The sequence below is a fragment of the Corella eumyota genome, chromosome 5, assembly GCF_963082875.1.
Source record: "Corella eumyota chromosome 5, kaCorEumy4.1, whole genome shotgun sequence".
Lineage (NCBI taxonomy): Eukaryota > Metazoa > Chordata > Ascidiacea > Phlebobranchia > Corellidae > Corella > Corella eumyota.
The window spans coordinates 11735193-11750249 of record NC_137494.1 but is presented as its reverse complement, the minus strand read 5'-3'; the positions used below and the strand labels follow the sequence as shown (position 1 = coordinate 11750249).

The window sequence follows — 15057 nt, the reverse complement described above, 5'->3', positions numbered from 1 at the left end:
AACTAACATTAAAAGCCTTAATTTCTTTTAAATATTTTACTTTCTGATTTAAAAAAAAAAAAAAAAAAAAAAGGGACTATAATTATAGTGCTACGGTTGTCTGTTACTTTTATAGTTATTGCCTGTTCCTGTTTTTTAAACATTTTTTAGTTTTAATCCTTTTTTACAGACTTCTGCGTTTACTGAAAATGTTTTTTACAAAAGTTATAAAAAAATACTGGGAAGGGTTTTTATTCATAATAAGTAAATAAACAAGCGCCACCCAACGTATAAATATTTCTAAAATTATTTTTTATGCATTTTATTTAATATTTTGCATCAAAAATTGAGAAAGTATACATTGTTAATTAAGATATTAAAAATTTAGCCTTACAATATAATAAAATATATTAATGTGATCTGTACTAAAGTAATTGATATAAATTTATTAATATAAAACTCTGTATTGGAATTTCCATTAAATTACACGTTTGAGAAATGTGGTTTTAGCGTAGTTTTTGTAAGTTTAGATTAAACCACCAATGCAAATAAAGACGTTTTTGTGAAATACAACTCTTGCGCATAAAACCGCAGTTGTGGTTAAAAAAAACTTTAAAAAAATATTTTATAAAATAATTTTCTAACGCCAACTTGCGATTATCAAAATCTTTGTCGTATTCTGTATCTTTAACCTTTTTAATCCTCAAACCTAGTCTATCTACCCAAACCACCACTCCAGGCATTTGCAATTAAATAATTTAAAGAAAAACTAAAAATACTTAATATTACATATCAATAGAGAATTTTTTATGACTTTTGTCCGGGACCAACTGTCACAACCTCGCCCCAAAAAAGGAACAAAGCTAAAGCCCTGAACCGCTCAAACTTAGTAAAACCTACGCAACAGAATTAAAACCATACCTAATGTACTGTGGTATAAATCCAACAATATTTAACAAAGACTACGACTATATTGCCTATTTTACAAAAGAATTAAAACTTAGATTACAACTTCATCTTAAAAATAACTCAACCGTCAGTGGGCGACAGAGATTTTAATGAAGTGCAAACATGCGACAACACTTTTTAAAGCACACAGTGAAGAATGATTGATTTAACTGCAATATATGACGTCACAAAGACGTATGTGACGTCATCATTACCAGTGGCGAGCAGCGACAATGGTCTAAACTAAAAAGTGACGTCATCACCTAATAGTGACGTCATTAGTAGAGCAGCATGCAGTGTTGATTGATAGAAGTATTTAATGACGTAATAAATATTCAAGTGACGTCATAATTTTTGAGAATAAGGAGTGACGTCATCAGCGGCTAGTGGCTTTGATGAATTTGTCGTTTTCGAGTTTTTGCAGTGTTGCCAAACAAACTTCTTGGATTTTGGATTTTTCCGGTGATTTGTCTTTCGATAACACCATCAGAATTTCAAGAATGTTGCTAATAATTAAAAAAAATAATAATACTAAAAATTAAAAAATATAACAACAATGTTTTTTCACTAACTTCATAAATGGTAAAATAAGTTTGGAGAAATAATAATTAAAAACATTTTTTGAAAAAAATTTTATATTTAAATTTACCTGGCAACAATTTCTTCTGCTGTTAGTTTACATTTTTCGACAATATTGTAAATGATCACATGTCCTCTATGTTGTATCGTTAAATCTTCATCAAGGGCAACAATGGACAAGTTTTCAGCCCAAGACTTGCACTAAAAAAAAATTAATTTGAAAAAAAAATACTAAAAATTTTTAGGTTTTAAAATTTTTTAAACCCTAAAATAAATTTTTATAAACTTACAGAGGTTCTTATTTTTTTGGCAATTTTATCGCTTGCTGATGTTAGCATGGCAAGAGCACCAGCTGCCGCTCTTCTAGTATCATTATTTTCTTCAGCTAATAATAAACACAATAACTTAATACGTTCGTGACTGTCACTTTCCATTACTTCAACCATCTGTGTTAAAAAAAACGACGCTATTAGTAGAGGTAGTGTTGAAAAAAAAATAATGAGCAAAAATTTTAAAGACATATTGTGAGTATTAAAGTTATTTTTGTTATTCGTGATGTGGAAAGACTGATTTCAAGATATAAACATAGAGTAACATTTGTTACCCTGACCCAGATTCAAGTTGCCCATGGCAGTTCGGGATACTATTGATAACAATTGCCCAGAATAGAATTTCAGATTGTGGCTTACCAGAAATTTATATGATTTAAAGTGTCTTTCTAAGGAGCACTGCAGCATAAAAATAGTGGGAATTGAACCTTTAATCTCATGTATTAACCACTACACCATGTTGATGGCTAAGTTTTTAAAATAACTTTTACAAAATTTTTTTGTTACCTCTTTACACATGCACATATTGTTCATTAATTCTGTGGCAGCTTTTCTTAACATCTCATGCTCCTCCAACATATAACTCTCAATATCACTTAACATTTTTTCACGAATAATACGACGTCTTGTAAAAAAACAAAAAATAAATATTTTAATAAACAATAACATAACATGCTAATAATAAAAAGACTTTTTTATAAAGAGTATAACATTTGAAATGTAACAATAAAAATTAATTAAAAAATTGTTAAATATACCTGTGGGTATCATCAACGCCAGCTAGGTTTGTAAGAGCCATCATGGCTTCAAAGTTCATTAAAGCATTACATTCAGGATGGAGAAGTTGTTTTATAACTCTAACACATTCTAGCGACTAAAAAAATACATTTTTAATTACAACATTTAAGTATACATGTTTTTTTAAGTATATTTATTTATCATTGATGTGGGAAGGTCGACTTAACAACCTAAACATACAGTAACATCTGTTATTCTGGCAAAGTCTTGAGTTGTTTTTGGCGGCTTGTGATATTATTAATTAGAACTGCCCGATAATTTAGCTGCTTATAAAGTATTGATTCAGCAGAAGTATACACTGTTTATAGTGCTTTACTTAAAGTAGTGGGGATCAAACCCAGGGCATTATGCAGTGAAGCCAAATGTTTTGACCACTGCACCAGGCCTCCGGTGTATTTTTTATTTGCTTTTCAAATTTAGCGTGACTTTAAAACAAGTTTGGCCTGGCTATGAATTTACTTAGGCTTAACTTGGAATCTATTTTGCATGACTTACAATGTGTAAGTAGGCGTTGATTACAAAACAATATGAAATGTCTTTTAAAAATTGTAAATGCTGATATTAAATTGGTAAACAATTTTTAAATTTTTTCGATTTTTTTTCTAAATACAAAATAAAATTTCTGAAAAAAATTAAACACTAAAACTTACCCTCTGTCCTGGAAAAGCGATCGTTGGATTTGAAGTTATTGCGATCCTTGCAATTGCCTGAGCTGCCATCCTCTTCCCTGCCTCCGTTCCTTCCTGAGCAAGAGGGATCATCGATCTTCCTCCTCCAGCTGCGACAACCAATCCTCGATTCTCTATCTCTTCAACACTGACAAGAAACACGCTGGAGAAAAAATTTAAAAATTATAAAAATATAAAAATTTTTAAAAAAGTTTTAAAAAAGTAAAAAAAATTAAAAATAATAAAAAATTTACAAAAATTAAAAATTCCAAAAATTTAAAAAAAGTGAAAAAATTTAAAAAGGTAAAAAAAAAATCATAAGTATATATTTCAAAATTTAAAAAACAAATTACAAAAATAAAACCCTTTAATTTTAATTAAAACCCGTTAATGTCACATTTTCCATTTCAAAAACCCAATAATTTAAAAAAAAAAAAAAAAAAAGTTTATGAAATTTTACCGGCACAATAGTTCCTTGCATGTATCAGTAAGTAAAGCAGCATCAGTGTTAGCAAGTGCAACCAAAGCATGAACCATTCCACTTTCCACTAACAATTTTACTCTTTGTTTTACAAAGTCACCTTTGTCCTGCACAAAAAATAACAATTTTTAGACTTTAATTAACTGGCAGCATTGTATAGTGGTTAAAACACTTGCTACACTCTGTAAGGTTATGAGTTTGATCCCCACTGATCCTCGTCCTTAAGTAAGGCGCTATAAACAGTATGAACTCCTGCTGAGCCAACACTTAATTAGCGGGTTAATTACCGGGCAATCATAATCTATAATTTACCAAACTGCCAAAGGCAACTTGAGACTGGGGTAGTGGTCGATACTCTATGTTTAGGTTGCAAAATCGACTTTTCCACATCAAGAATAAAGATATAAAAAAATATTCTTTATGTTGACTATATATACATTTAATATGTTTATGTTATTTAAAAAAAAAAAATTATTTTTTACTTTTTCATGTTCTTCTGGAATATGGTGTTTCGAATATTTTGCCAATTCTATCATTTCTGGAATAACGTCTTCATTTTTGTCATAAGTGTTCGTGCAATTTACCAAACAACTAACTACACCATAAAGAACAGTTTTGTCTTTCGTTTTAGCGAGGTCGAACAGGGATTGTAGCGCTTTTGTGTCACGACACAATTCTTCCTTGACATCTGCATCTAATGTTAAGTATGATAAACCCTCTGCGGCCCATTTACGAAGATCAAAATCTTTTGCAGGATTTGTTAAAAATCTATTAAAAAATAAAAGGTTAAGGTTAACTGCTATTGTAAATATTACTTGATAGCCAGCTCTCAAGTAAGGATTTTAATTGTCATAAAACGCTTGCAACTCCTAACTTATATTTGTCCTCAAAAATTTACCCGAGCACCACAAATGGCAGTTTTTATTTATTTTGCCGGCCTATATATATAAAGTCCACTTAGCATTAGTATATATATATAAATGATAATGATTAAATAGTCATAATTAGAGTATATAGCAGTTATATGGGAAGAGAATGTGAAAATATATATTTTAAAGAACCGTAAAAGTAATAAAAAGTTTGTCGAGAACCATAAATTTTAGGATTTTGATAAGAACCTAAAGCTCGGGTTCTACAAAAAAAATGTAAGAAACTAAGCAATATTATACATAATAAAATAAACTAAAAATCACTTACTTTCGACATTGTTTGGCTAGTTTTTCATTTGAACCGTCAGCAAAAGCGCGAAGACTGACATCATTTCCATGTGATGATCCTAATTTACACAACCCCACTAAAGCTCTTATTTTAACCGCATCTGACGAGCTATTTTTGTACAGCTCTTTTAATAAAGTCGCTCCGTTTTCGACGACAAATGTTGCTTTGCTGTGCTTAGTAGCTGATGTAATAATAGCTTCAATTGCCGATACCTTTATTAAAATATTGTAAATTAATTTTTTTTTATTTTTGGTAACTATTTTCACAAAATGCTTCTGTTGTCATGCCAACCTACCTGTGCCACCTCCTCATCTGCTGCTGTCATAGCAACCATTGTCTCCAGGACTCCCTTTAACCCCAACATCTTGTGTCCGCAATCGAACGGACCTTGCAGAAGACAAGTTAGTAACGACATTGCTTGCATGTTGGCGGTCATTGTCCCAGTAGAAAAAAGAGATCTAAAAAGAAGTTCAGATACAAGATTATTATATTTAACTGGTTGATGGCCAGCCCTATGGTCAAGATTTCAGTTGTTAAAATATGGTCACAACTCTTAACTTATATGTGGCCATGATAATTTACCCAGGCACCACAAATGGCAGTTTTATCTATTTTGCAGGCCATTAAATTTGACAAACATATATACATTGTTCCCTAAAATTCGAGTATTATAAGTTATTTCCTTTTTTTTTGTTTTTTTGAAAACTTTTTTTTTTAATTGTTGAAAAAGTGATGTAGTAGTTAGAACATTTGACTTCACAACATGAGGTTATTGGTTTGATTCCCACTAATTCTATATCATAGACCCCTTAAGTAAGGTGTTATAAACTGAACAAATCCCTACTTATTGTTTCAACAGATCAACAAATTAATGTTTCAACAGATCAATTTTTTTGGTAATTATAATCAATAATAACCAAATCTGCCAAAGTCAACTCAAGACCGGATCAGGGTAACAACTGTTACTCTATGTTAAAGCCGTTAAGTCGACCTCTATTTACATTGAGAATAACGATATACACAGAAAAAAAAGGTAAATATAATAATATATTGCAGTAAAATAATTCCAAACTAACCTTTTTTTGCCATAATACATTTCTTCAAATGTAGAAATTTTTTTAGTTTAAATATTTAACGAAACTTAGTTAAGTTTTATTGAAAGTTTTTTTAAATAATAAAAAAAACAATTTACTGGATATAGTCCATTAGTTTTTCGTCCCACACTTGTCTAGCTTTATCCCCGCCCAAATCATCATACAGTTTAGAAAGAGCAACAGCGCAGTTTAATCTCGTGTTTTTGGAGCAAGAAAATGGAGCTTGGGTGATATCAAAACCCCAACTGCTTACCTCTAAGATTGCCTTTACCCCTAAAAAAATAAAAAATTAAAAAAAAAAATTTTTTTTATTCTTTATATATATATAGTGCAGCTTAGGGAACGAAGTCTAACTTAAAGGCCTTCACATAAAGAAAACTGTTATTTATGGTGCGTGTGTAAATTATCACAAATATTAGTTGTGAGTGGGAAAATATTAGTTGCGAGTGGGAAAAAAAGCAGTCAGTAAAGCAGGTAATTGACTAAAAAATATGAAAGACAAGTTTGATTACAAAAAATTTAAAAAAAAGTTGTGTTAAATTTTACTAAGATCTTCTTTTTTAAAAAAATTCAAATATTTACCTCCAACTTCAAGAAACTTCATTGTTCGAGCATTCGTGGCATATTTGCAACTTTTTCGTGGCACATTCTTTGCAATTAGTGAAATAACGTTGTCTCTACCATCAGCTGATACAACTTTATCCGTTAACATCGATTTTAACATCAACATTAAACCAAGAAGATCAGTACCAAAATCTTTAAAAAAATTAGTTTTTTTTGTTTTTAAGTATTTATATACTATAAGACAATGTGTGTGTAATAATTAATTTTGAATGTAATAATTAATTTTTTAGTTCTATAAGACAATGTGTATGTAATAATTAATTTTGACATTTCTTAATTCCCAAAATTTTTGCAATATGATTGCATGGCATAATTATTTAAATAAATTAAATTTTTTTAAAAAAAAGGTGGCGCCAAAATCTTTAAAAAAAAAATAAGTCGAAAATATGCTGGTTTGATATGTATTGGGTATTTACATACAGTAATATAAAATTATATGTTAACATTGATTAACATGTTTTAAATTACAAGCTTTTTTTTTAGTTTTAAAGCATAATAGCATTGCATAGTTATCTATATATAATAGAGGTTGGCAAAAATTGTTAAATTTAAAGAGTCTATGTTATGACAATCAAAATGTTGGCCATATGGCAGTGAATTGTCAAGTATAATTTTTTGTAGCATCTAATTTTAAATGTCAAAAACATAAATAAAAGCTATTTTGAGCAATACTATTAATTTGTTTTATTAAAAAAACAAGAGTACACAATTTTTAATCATTGGTGCCATTAAAATAAGTAAATATAATAGGCAAAACCTATATTTACAAAATAATTTGATTTTCAAATACAATACATTTTAAAGACACAAAAAAATCAATAGAACATCAATTAAAAGGAAATATTTAAAGTATTGCTTACCTGCCCTGACAGCTGTATCTTGTCCTCTGTGTAATATTTTGTCTTCTCCTTGAAGTGCTTCAATGATAGATTGTATAAGATGAAAAGTGGCAAGAGACATCTCCTCCGATTCTTCTTTGGATCCTAGGCAGCGAGATAACCTATCAGTGGTGACTTCCCGAAGAATAACCAAGGACTGGAAAAAGTTAAAAATTATTTTTAAACTTTTTTTTTAAGTAATAGGTTTTCGAATTTTTATTAGGTAGGGCTGTGCAGTTTGGAATGTGTCTGTGATCGTCAGGCTTAAGAGCAAATCGTTGGCATTGGTGCGGCTCAAACCCAAAACCTTTCGGCCCTTTCGGAGTTCGATTACCGCTTAACCACACTTCCAAATTATATAAACTTTGTAAAAATCTTCATATCATAAAGCTTGTTAGAAATTTATAGATATAAGTTGCTAGTTGCAACCATATTACAAAAAATAAATATTGACCTTAGAGTGAGCTATCGACTCGCTTATATAACAAAACAACATAAAAACTTATTTTGTGCTATTTTAAAATAAATAAAAATTAACAAACTTCTCACCCTAGCTTGATGTTTAGAACAAATTGAGGATAAAGTCCGAACCGCTGACAATCTCACGTAAGGATCAGTTTGATCCAGGAGTTCGGTAAGCGCAGTGGGTCCTCCCTCTCTGAAGATCCTCTCTGCTCCTGCCTCTTCCCGAGATAGGAAGACAAGGTTATCTGCTGCTTTTTGCCGCTTCGAAGCATCAGAGGTTGAGCCATCAAAAAGAATTTTTAACATTTGGTTGACTCGGTTTTCAGTGGATCGTTCTTCAAACATCTAAAGAAAGTTAATTAAAAACTTATTAATTGTAATGAAAATCAAAATTTTTTTTTATAAATTTTAGTATAATACAGGCAGCATGGTGTACTACTGGCAGTAAAGTGGAGTGAATAAAACACTTTGCTTCACTACATAAAATCTTTGGTTTAATCCCTATTGCTTTCACTTTGCAACGCTTTAAACTCCTGCCACAACAAAAAATAATTTGCATAATAAATATTAGCAATTATAATCAATAATATTCTAAACTGCCAAAGTCAACTTGAGACCAGGTCAGAATTACAAATGTTTCTTTATTTTAGAGTCATTTATTTAGCCTTCTCACATCGAAAATAAAAAAGTAGGGCTATAAGCCATATAAAACCTAAAATAAAAATACCATCTAAAACTACCTAATAAAATATTAGATATTTTTTAATTTAAATTTACTAAAAATAAATAATTTGTACGTACCCTAACTTCTAGTATTTTTCTAAGTCTCAAGCAACTATCTTTGGCAAAATTGTTTTTTGGATCGATTTGAAACAACCTTCTAGCATCATTGTAAGCAGCATCAAATTTTCCTAACTTTTCATAGGCTTGGATTCTTCGAAATAATGCTTTTTCATCAGACCCAGATAAAGTAAGGGCTAAAAAAAAAATAAAACATTATAAACATTACAAAAAAAAATCAGTGTACTTTTTGATTTCAAAATTAACTTATTTCTTTATAATTCTAACAAATTTTATATTACTTTTAAGGGTCCTTAAAATATATAAACCTTAGCCATATATATACCCTAACCTTATTTCCTTAATCACTATATAGCTAAGGAAATGTTATTATTATTTTATGATCGTGATAATAAATTCATTTTGTTTTTGTTACTATTAAAAAAATTTTTAGGACATATATAGGTTTAAAAATTGGGGTCACGTATATTGTACAGCTCTAGACAAAACAACAGGCCGTTTACTACAGGAAAAAATCTGTAAATTGTAGGTGATAATTCTCTCGCACCGTAATTCAGACAAGAGTATTTAGGAGAGCCTTACTGTAATTATGTTTTGTCTAGAAACCTGGACAACATACGTGATGCAAAAATTGTTTTGTTTACTTCCAATGTGTAATTCTTTTCTTAAATATTTTTCTTAAAAAGTTACAAAAATTAAAAAATGGTTAATTCTTTTTGAAAAAATAAAATGTTCTAATACTACATACCCTCAGTTGAATCTTTAACCGCATCCTCATATTGATTCTAAAAATAAATTAATTTATATAAATATTACCGAAATAAAACATAAAAAAATTACAAAAACATTTTTAAAAAATTTTTTAAAAAATGATTTAAATAGAAAATAATAAAGAACTTACAAGTTTAAGATGACATGCAGCTCTATTTTTATATTGAACCAATTTGTCTGACTTTTGATCTGCTATCGAAAGTGCTTTAGTGTAGCAATTAATTGCTTCTTTATATTCTCCATTTTTGAAATGATCGTTGCCAAGATTTTTTAATTCACCACAGCTCGGCATTTTAGATACTTATTAACACTAATTTTTAAATAAAGATAAAATCTAAGTTTTGAAAAAAAATTTGGTCAATTTTCAAATAAACATTTTTACAAAGAAACACCAATGTGATATCAATTTTTAGGAATTTTAAATTAGAAGTTTAACATATACACAACAGTTTTTGCAAAATAAAAAGTCCATCACTGCTTTTATTTCGAGTGCTTTTCGATTTTCTTCAAATTAGCTTCGTGTTCCTTAATTCTTTCCGTAAGTCGCTTAATATCTTCGTGATGCTCTTTAATTTCTTCCTGATGGTGCAGTTTTAAAGCCTTCCATTGTTGGGCCTCTACTTGACGAACATACTGACTTTCGTCTGCTGCGGCCTTTTTCGCCAGTTTTCCCCCCTCTTTTTTAATAGCACCGTCGTCGCTCATGGCACGAGCCGCAGAGGTTCGTGTCGCGATAGGAATAATAAAACGACGAGCGTTCCGTACAACATGCAACATTTTTAATTTAAAATTAACAATTGAACTTTAAAAAATTGAACTGTTACAAATTAAAATTTTAAAAATTGTTTAGGTGATTTAAATTATTTTATGACGTAATTGTTTCCACTTTTTATGCCCTTATACAGTCATATTACAATTTCCGTTTTTTACGTTAAATTTCGTTTTTATTTAGTCATTAATCAAACAAAAAAGGGTATTTTCGGAGACCGATATCTTATTAAATAATTATTAGAGGGAAGAATCCTAAATCTGTCTACAGTTTGTTTTTTAGTTTCTAAAAGTTTTATTTTCAATTCATCGTAACAAAAAAACTGAACTCGGTAAATATAACCTTCTGACAGCATAGGCTTTTAAATTTGAACAACTAATACTTAAAACAAATTTTTTCGGCTTATGTTTATTAAAAGTGCAAGAAAATCTAGAAGTTTCCACACATTTTTAGCTGATAACAGCTGTCAAAGTTTCTCAAGTAGTTAAAGCGCTGTGGGATGCTATGTCCTTCAAAGCGAAAACCTTCACCGAAAATTTAGCACTCCTAGCGCAGTGGCGACTTCTTTAAAATTACTGATGCATTGCGTAATTTTTTTTCACACCAACACCATTTTTATTTTTAATCTAATACAAGTGTGATTTGTAAGATTAAATAGCAATTGTTTTTGAAGTAATTAAAAAATTTTGCAATAATTTACTGCAACATGAAAAAACCGGCAGCATGGTGTAGTGGTCAGAACACTTGCAACACTACATGGGTCATGGGTTCGATCCCCACGTCCTCATACTGTAACGCTCCTGTTGAATATACTTAATTTGCAGCTTACTTATCAGGCAATTATCTATAATATCTAAAACTGTCAAAGGCAACTCGAGACTGGTTCAGGTTATAAAATGTTACACCATGTTTAGGTCATGAAGTCGACCTTCCTACTATGAGGTCATTACCCTAACGTAAAATAGGCTAAATTCTTACAACTACTGTGTCTAGCCCGATAAGAAATTAAGGTTTTCTTTTCTTTATTGGCAAAAGCTTATACATTTTATATTAACTTACTCGAATAGACTTTGCCGCATAGAAGCAGTGGGGATCGATCACTGTACACCATATTGTTATAGTAACTGTTTTAACAATTACACTAGGTTACAACCCTCTGCCCACTGGTCCAAATTAACTTGCCTTATTTGATTATAATACTAACTTTTTTATTTCTAAAACAAAAAATCGTTTTTATAAAAAATAATTGTTTTATTCAGTAATATTAACAAATATTTACAAATAGCAGCAATTAAAGGTTACAAAATATCGTAAATATTTAAATAATAAGACACAACATGAGTTGGATTGGTGTATCTATAGAACTATAAAACAAATAAGTATTTAGCAAATTCGAAACATTTTTAATTAACTAAATAAAATAAGTTGGATTGTTTATAAATGCACAGTTAAGAAAAAATAAAGGAACGAAACATTTTTAAACTAAAACAATTAAAAAATGAACAACAAAAATTGAACCCAATTTTTTAGAAGAGGACACTTACACCATTTTTATGCAATAAAGTTACTTAATTAGTCCCAAATTTTCTCTAATTGTTAATAAATGTTGACTGTTTTAAAAATTTTCAATTAAATATTGATAAAATCCAGTGTTGTTGTACTTTTTATTTTTTTTTTTTATAAAGGAGTATTATTAGGGGGCTAGTTGACCATGAAGTGATCATCTCAGGATGAAGTTTTGGGGTGTCGTCCAAAATTTTAATATTAATCTTGATCTTCTTTATCGTTTGATTCTAAATAACAAACACACATCTGGTCTTTGCTCATCAACAGTATGGAATCGCCGTCTGGATGCCATTTAACGGAGTGAACAATAAAGGTGGAGGAAAGGGGGATTTGAACACTCACACAGCCGGAGGGGGACCACATGTACAATTTGTCGTTGCCAGTGCAAAGAGCTAACCTGCTAGAGTGAGGGTCCCACCTAAAATGTAATTATTTTTTTATTTTAAAATTAACATAATAGTTTAATAATATATCAGGATGCATAGCAAAAAAAGTAAAAAATTATTTATACATATATATAACTTTATATATTTTTGTATATCTTGATTTGTGAAGTGAAAAATCTGACTTCACAGCCTAAACATAGTATAGCTGACCCAGCATTAAGATGCTTTTTGCAAATTGGAATATTAGTGATCACAATTTTCAAATATTTAATCTTTTGATGGGTTTAATAATAAGTTTGGGCTTAATAATAAGTTTGTACCATTTATAGCACCTTACTTAAGGGCGCAACAAAATGGCAGTTAAAATCAAACCAATGGCCTCACGTTGTAAGGTCAGGTGTCTAACCCATACACCAAATATTTAATTTCAATTACCCTTTTTTTAATTTTTACCAACCTTATACACTTAATGACTGATTTTTGCTGCAACACAACGAACAAAGCCAGTTTTTCCATACTCCAAATATGCACCACACTTTTCATACTATCATCAATAGTTGCCAGGTATTTATTATCAGGACTAAACTCTAGCCAACCTATTCCTATCTTCGGGTTGGCCTTTTCAGGATCAGGTTGCACAAAAGGTAACTCATTTGGGGGGGAGCTAATATTGTATTTGCTCTGCGTGCTGAATATGGTTGGAGTTATCGCTAGGCCTTCACTAGTTGGTAAGCTAACACCAGATTCAGTTTCAGTGTATACAACCACTTTGGCATCAGTTATTGATTGTTTATGGGGAAATTCAACTATAGTTCTCCATGTTAAATGGTTCAGAATTCTGACTTTTCGGTCATAACTACCAATTGCAAGAAATTGGCTTGTTGGGGACCATGATACTCGTTTTACACCTAAAGCCCAGTCATATGCTTTATATGTTGTTAAACACCTGCCATCTATGGTGTAAATTAATACTTTGTACCATAGACAGTGATCCCAAACACATAAAACTCGACCATCAGGAGACCACTTTAAGCCGCTTAAGTCTTCTGTGTCTGTTTCATAAAGTTTAAGAAGCTGCCAGGAGTCTACAGCAAAAATGCTGATACAATCCTTCGTTTTCCGACACTCCCCAAGTGCCAAGTATTTGCCGTCTTGCGAAAAACTTAGACAATCTTTAGAGTTCTTCACAAAGCGAATATAGGATATAGATTTATTTATTAGAGACCAAACTGTAATTCTTAGATTAAAATTTGCAGTAGTTAAAACATGCCTTCCATCTTTACTCCATTGGGCGTGGGTTAAACCAGCTGACCCTTCGTCTATTTTACAGGTCCAATCTGGTTGATCTATAGACCAAATCTGACATAAACCACGCTTGTACATAGCACAAAGCAGAAATCCAGAATCAGATGACCATTCAACACATTGTACAGCATCCATACATGTGTAAAGTCTGATAATTTGTAAACTGTCAGATGCACGCACTATTACTTTGTATGAGACACAAGAAACGAGATATCTTCCGTCTGGGGAAAACTTGCAAAGCAAATTCGATTGCTTGAATACTTCAGAAAAATTCATTTTTAATTTTTCTTATAGCTTGGCTTCTAAAATGAATAGTATATTAAGTATTAACATGTTTTTAAATTTATTTATTATTGATGTGGAAAGGTCGACTTCACGACATAAACATAGAGTAACATCAGTTACCTCGACAGTCTGGAAAGTAGGGCAGTTTTCGACAAGATCTCGTGCATGCAAGCGGAAAAAATGGCGTGACCATGCATATTACGATTTTCGGTCTATGCGTGCACGCTTGATTTATGTTGGCGTGTTTTACCTAAATTTGGCTTAAATACACAAGGCGTCAGTATTGCGATAGTGCTAATTTTCTTAAAAACCAGGCATGCAAAACGTTAATTTCAGGCGTGTATTTTTTTCACCGAAAAAAATCTCGTGCGTGCACGTTGCCCTACTTTCCAAACTGGCCCCGACCCAGTTGCCTTTAGCAGTTCGGGATATCATAAATTATATTTGCCAAATAATTATAAAGCTGCCGGTTAAGTGTTGGCTCAGCAACAGTTCATACCGTTTATAGCGCATTACTCGAGGGCGTTACAGCACAAGAACAGTGGGAATCAAACCCAGTATCTCATCTAGTAAAGAAAGACAAGTGTTCTGACCAGTGACAGTGACCACAACACCTAGACCATGCTGCCCGGTTTAACACATAATTGCTGGATTTTAAATTCCCCAAATAATAAAACATTCGTATAAGATAGAGAAGCTACTAACTTGCCTAATAACTCTAAAAACGACATTTTTACGAGAACTTGTTGCGCAAAAATCAAAACAAACTTTTCAACCGTCCCACGAAAATATTTAGACATGGCCCACTGATTCTTTATTAATCATTTACTTATCCTCAATTCTGTGTAGATAGTTGACATGTTATTTATTTTTACAAGGTAAATATTTGTTTGTGCCGTCTATATTTAGCTTAAAAACGTTGTATAATAATAGTTAACGATGTTTATGTTTTGTTGTGGATTATCAAATTGATAAATCACGTCGTTAGTTGGTGACAAAGGGCTTAAAAAGTATAGTTTTAGCAAGAGCTTTACAAAAATGCAAAACTTATTTTTTAAAACGGGTTTTTATGTTATACATACCATTCTTATAACAAAATAAGTTGTTTTTTAT

The 15057-nt window shown here is 30.8% G+C and overlaps 3 protein-coding genes across 3 annotated transcripts; all 3 read right to left on the bottom strand.

The window, feature by feature from the left end:
• Positions 1-1019: 1019 nt before the first annotated feature.
• Positions 1020-10091, bottom strand: LOC145753615 (protein unc-45 homolog B-like). Its single transcript, XM_082570020.1, has 17 exons — positions 9764-10091; positions 9611-9647; positions 8863-9038; positions 8146-8406; positions 7579-7753; positions 6677-6850; positions 6193-6367; positions 5296-5458; positions 4980-5212; positions 4265-4550; positions 3762-3889; positions 3284-3464; positions 2594-2709; positions 2343-2460; positions 1797-1952; positions 1577-1707; positions 1020-1433 (listed from the first exon to the last, which is right to left on the bottom strand). Exons 1-17 carry the CDS (start codon positions 9923-9925, stop codon positions 1304-1306), a joined length of 2802 nt encoding a protein of 933 aa, XP_082426146.1. The 5' UTR covers positions 9926-10091; the 3' UTR covers positions 1020-1303.
• Positions 9967-10473, bottom strand: LOC145753616 (uncharacterized). Its single transcript, XM_082570021.1, has one exon. The coding sequence runs from the start codon at positions 10408-10410 to the stop codon at positions 10114-10116; it is 297 nt and encodes a 98-aa protein (XP_082426147.1). The 5' UTR covers positions 10411-10473; the 3' UTR covers positions 9967-10113.
• Positions 10474-11749: 1276 nt separating this feature from the next.
• LOC145752755 (WD repeat-containing protein WRAP73-like) lies at positions 11750-14138 on the bottom strand. The gene is made up of 3 exons (XM_082569088.1): positions 14065-14138; positions 12812-13961; positions 11750-12386 (listed from the first exon to the last, which is right to left on the bottom strand). The coding sequence occupies exons 2-3, from the start codon at positions 13933-13935 to the stop codon at positions 12167-12169; spliced, it is 1344 nt and encodes a 447-aa protein (XP_082425214.1). The 5' UTR covers positions 13936-13961; positions 14065-14138; the 3' UTR covers positions 11750-12166.
• Between the last annotated feature and the right edge of the window lie 919 nt (positions 14139-15057).

Bases quoted from the DNA above. Each gene is read 5' to 3' on its own strand.
- LOC145753616 (XM_082570021.1), bottom strand. From the start codon at position 10,410: ATGTTGCATGTTGTACGGAACGCTCGTCGTTTTATTATTCCTATCGCG.
- LOC145753615 (XM_082570020.1), bottom strand. From the start codon at position 9,925: ATGCCGAGCTGTGGTGAATTAAAAAATCTTGGCAACGATCATTTCAAA. The intron at 3,890-4,264 runs GTAAAAAATAAT...TTTTTTGTGCAG, and splicing joins TTCCAGAAGAACATGAAAAA to GACAAAGGTGACTTTGTAAA. The intron at 2,710-3,283 runs GTAAGTTTTAGT...GTATTTTTTTAG, and splicing joins TCGCTTTTCCAGGACAGAGG to TCGCTAGAATGTGTTAGAGT.
- LOC145752755 (XM_082569088.1), bottom strand. From the start codon at position 13,935: ATGAATTTTTCTGAAGTATTCAAGCAATCGAATTTGCTTTGCAAGTTT. The intron at 12,387-12,811 runs GTTGGTAAAAAT...ATTACATTTTAG, and splicing joins TCAGTCATTAAGTGTATAAG to GTGGGACCCTCACTCTAGCA.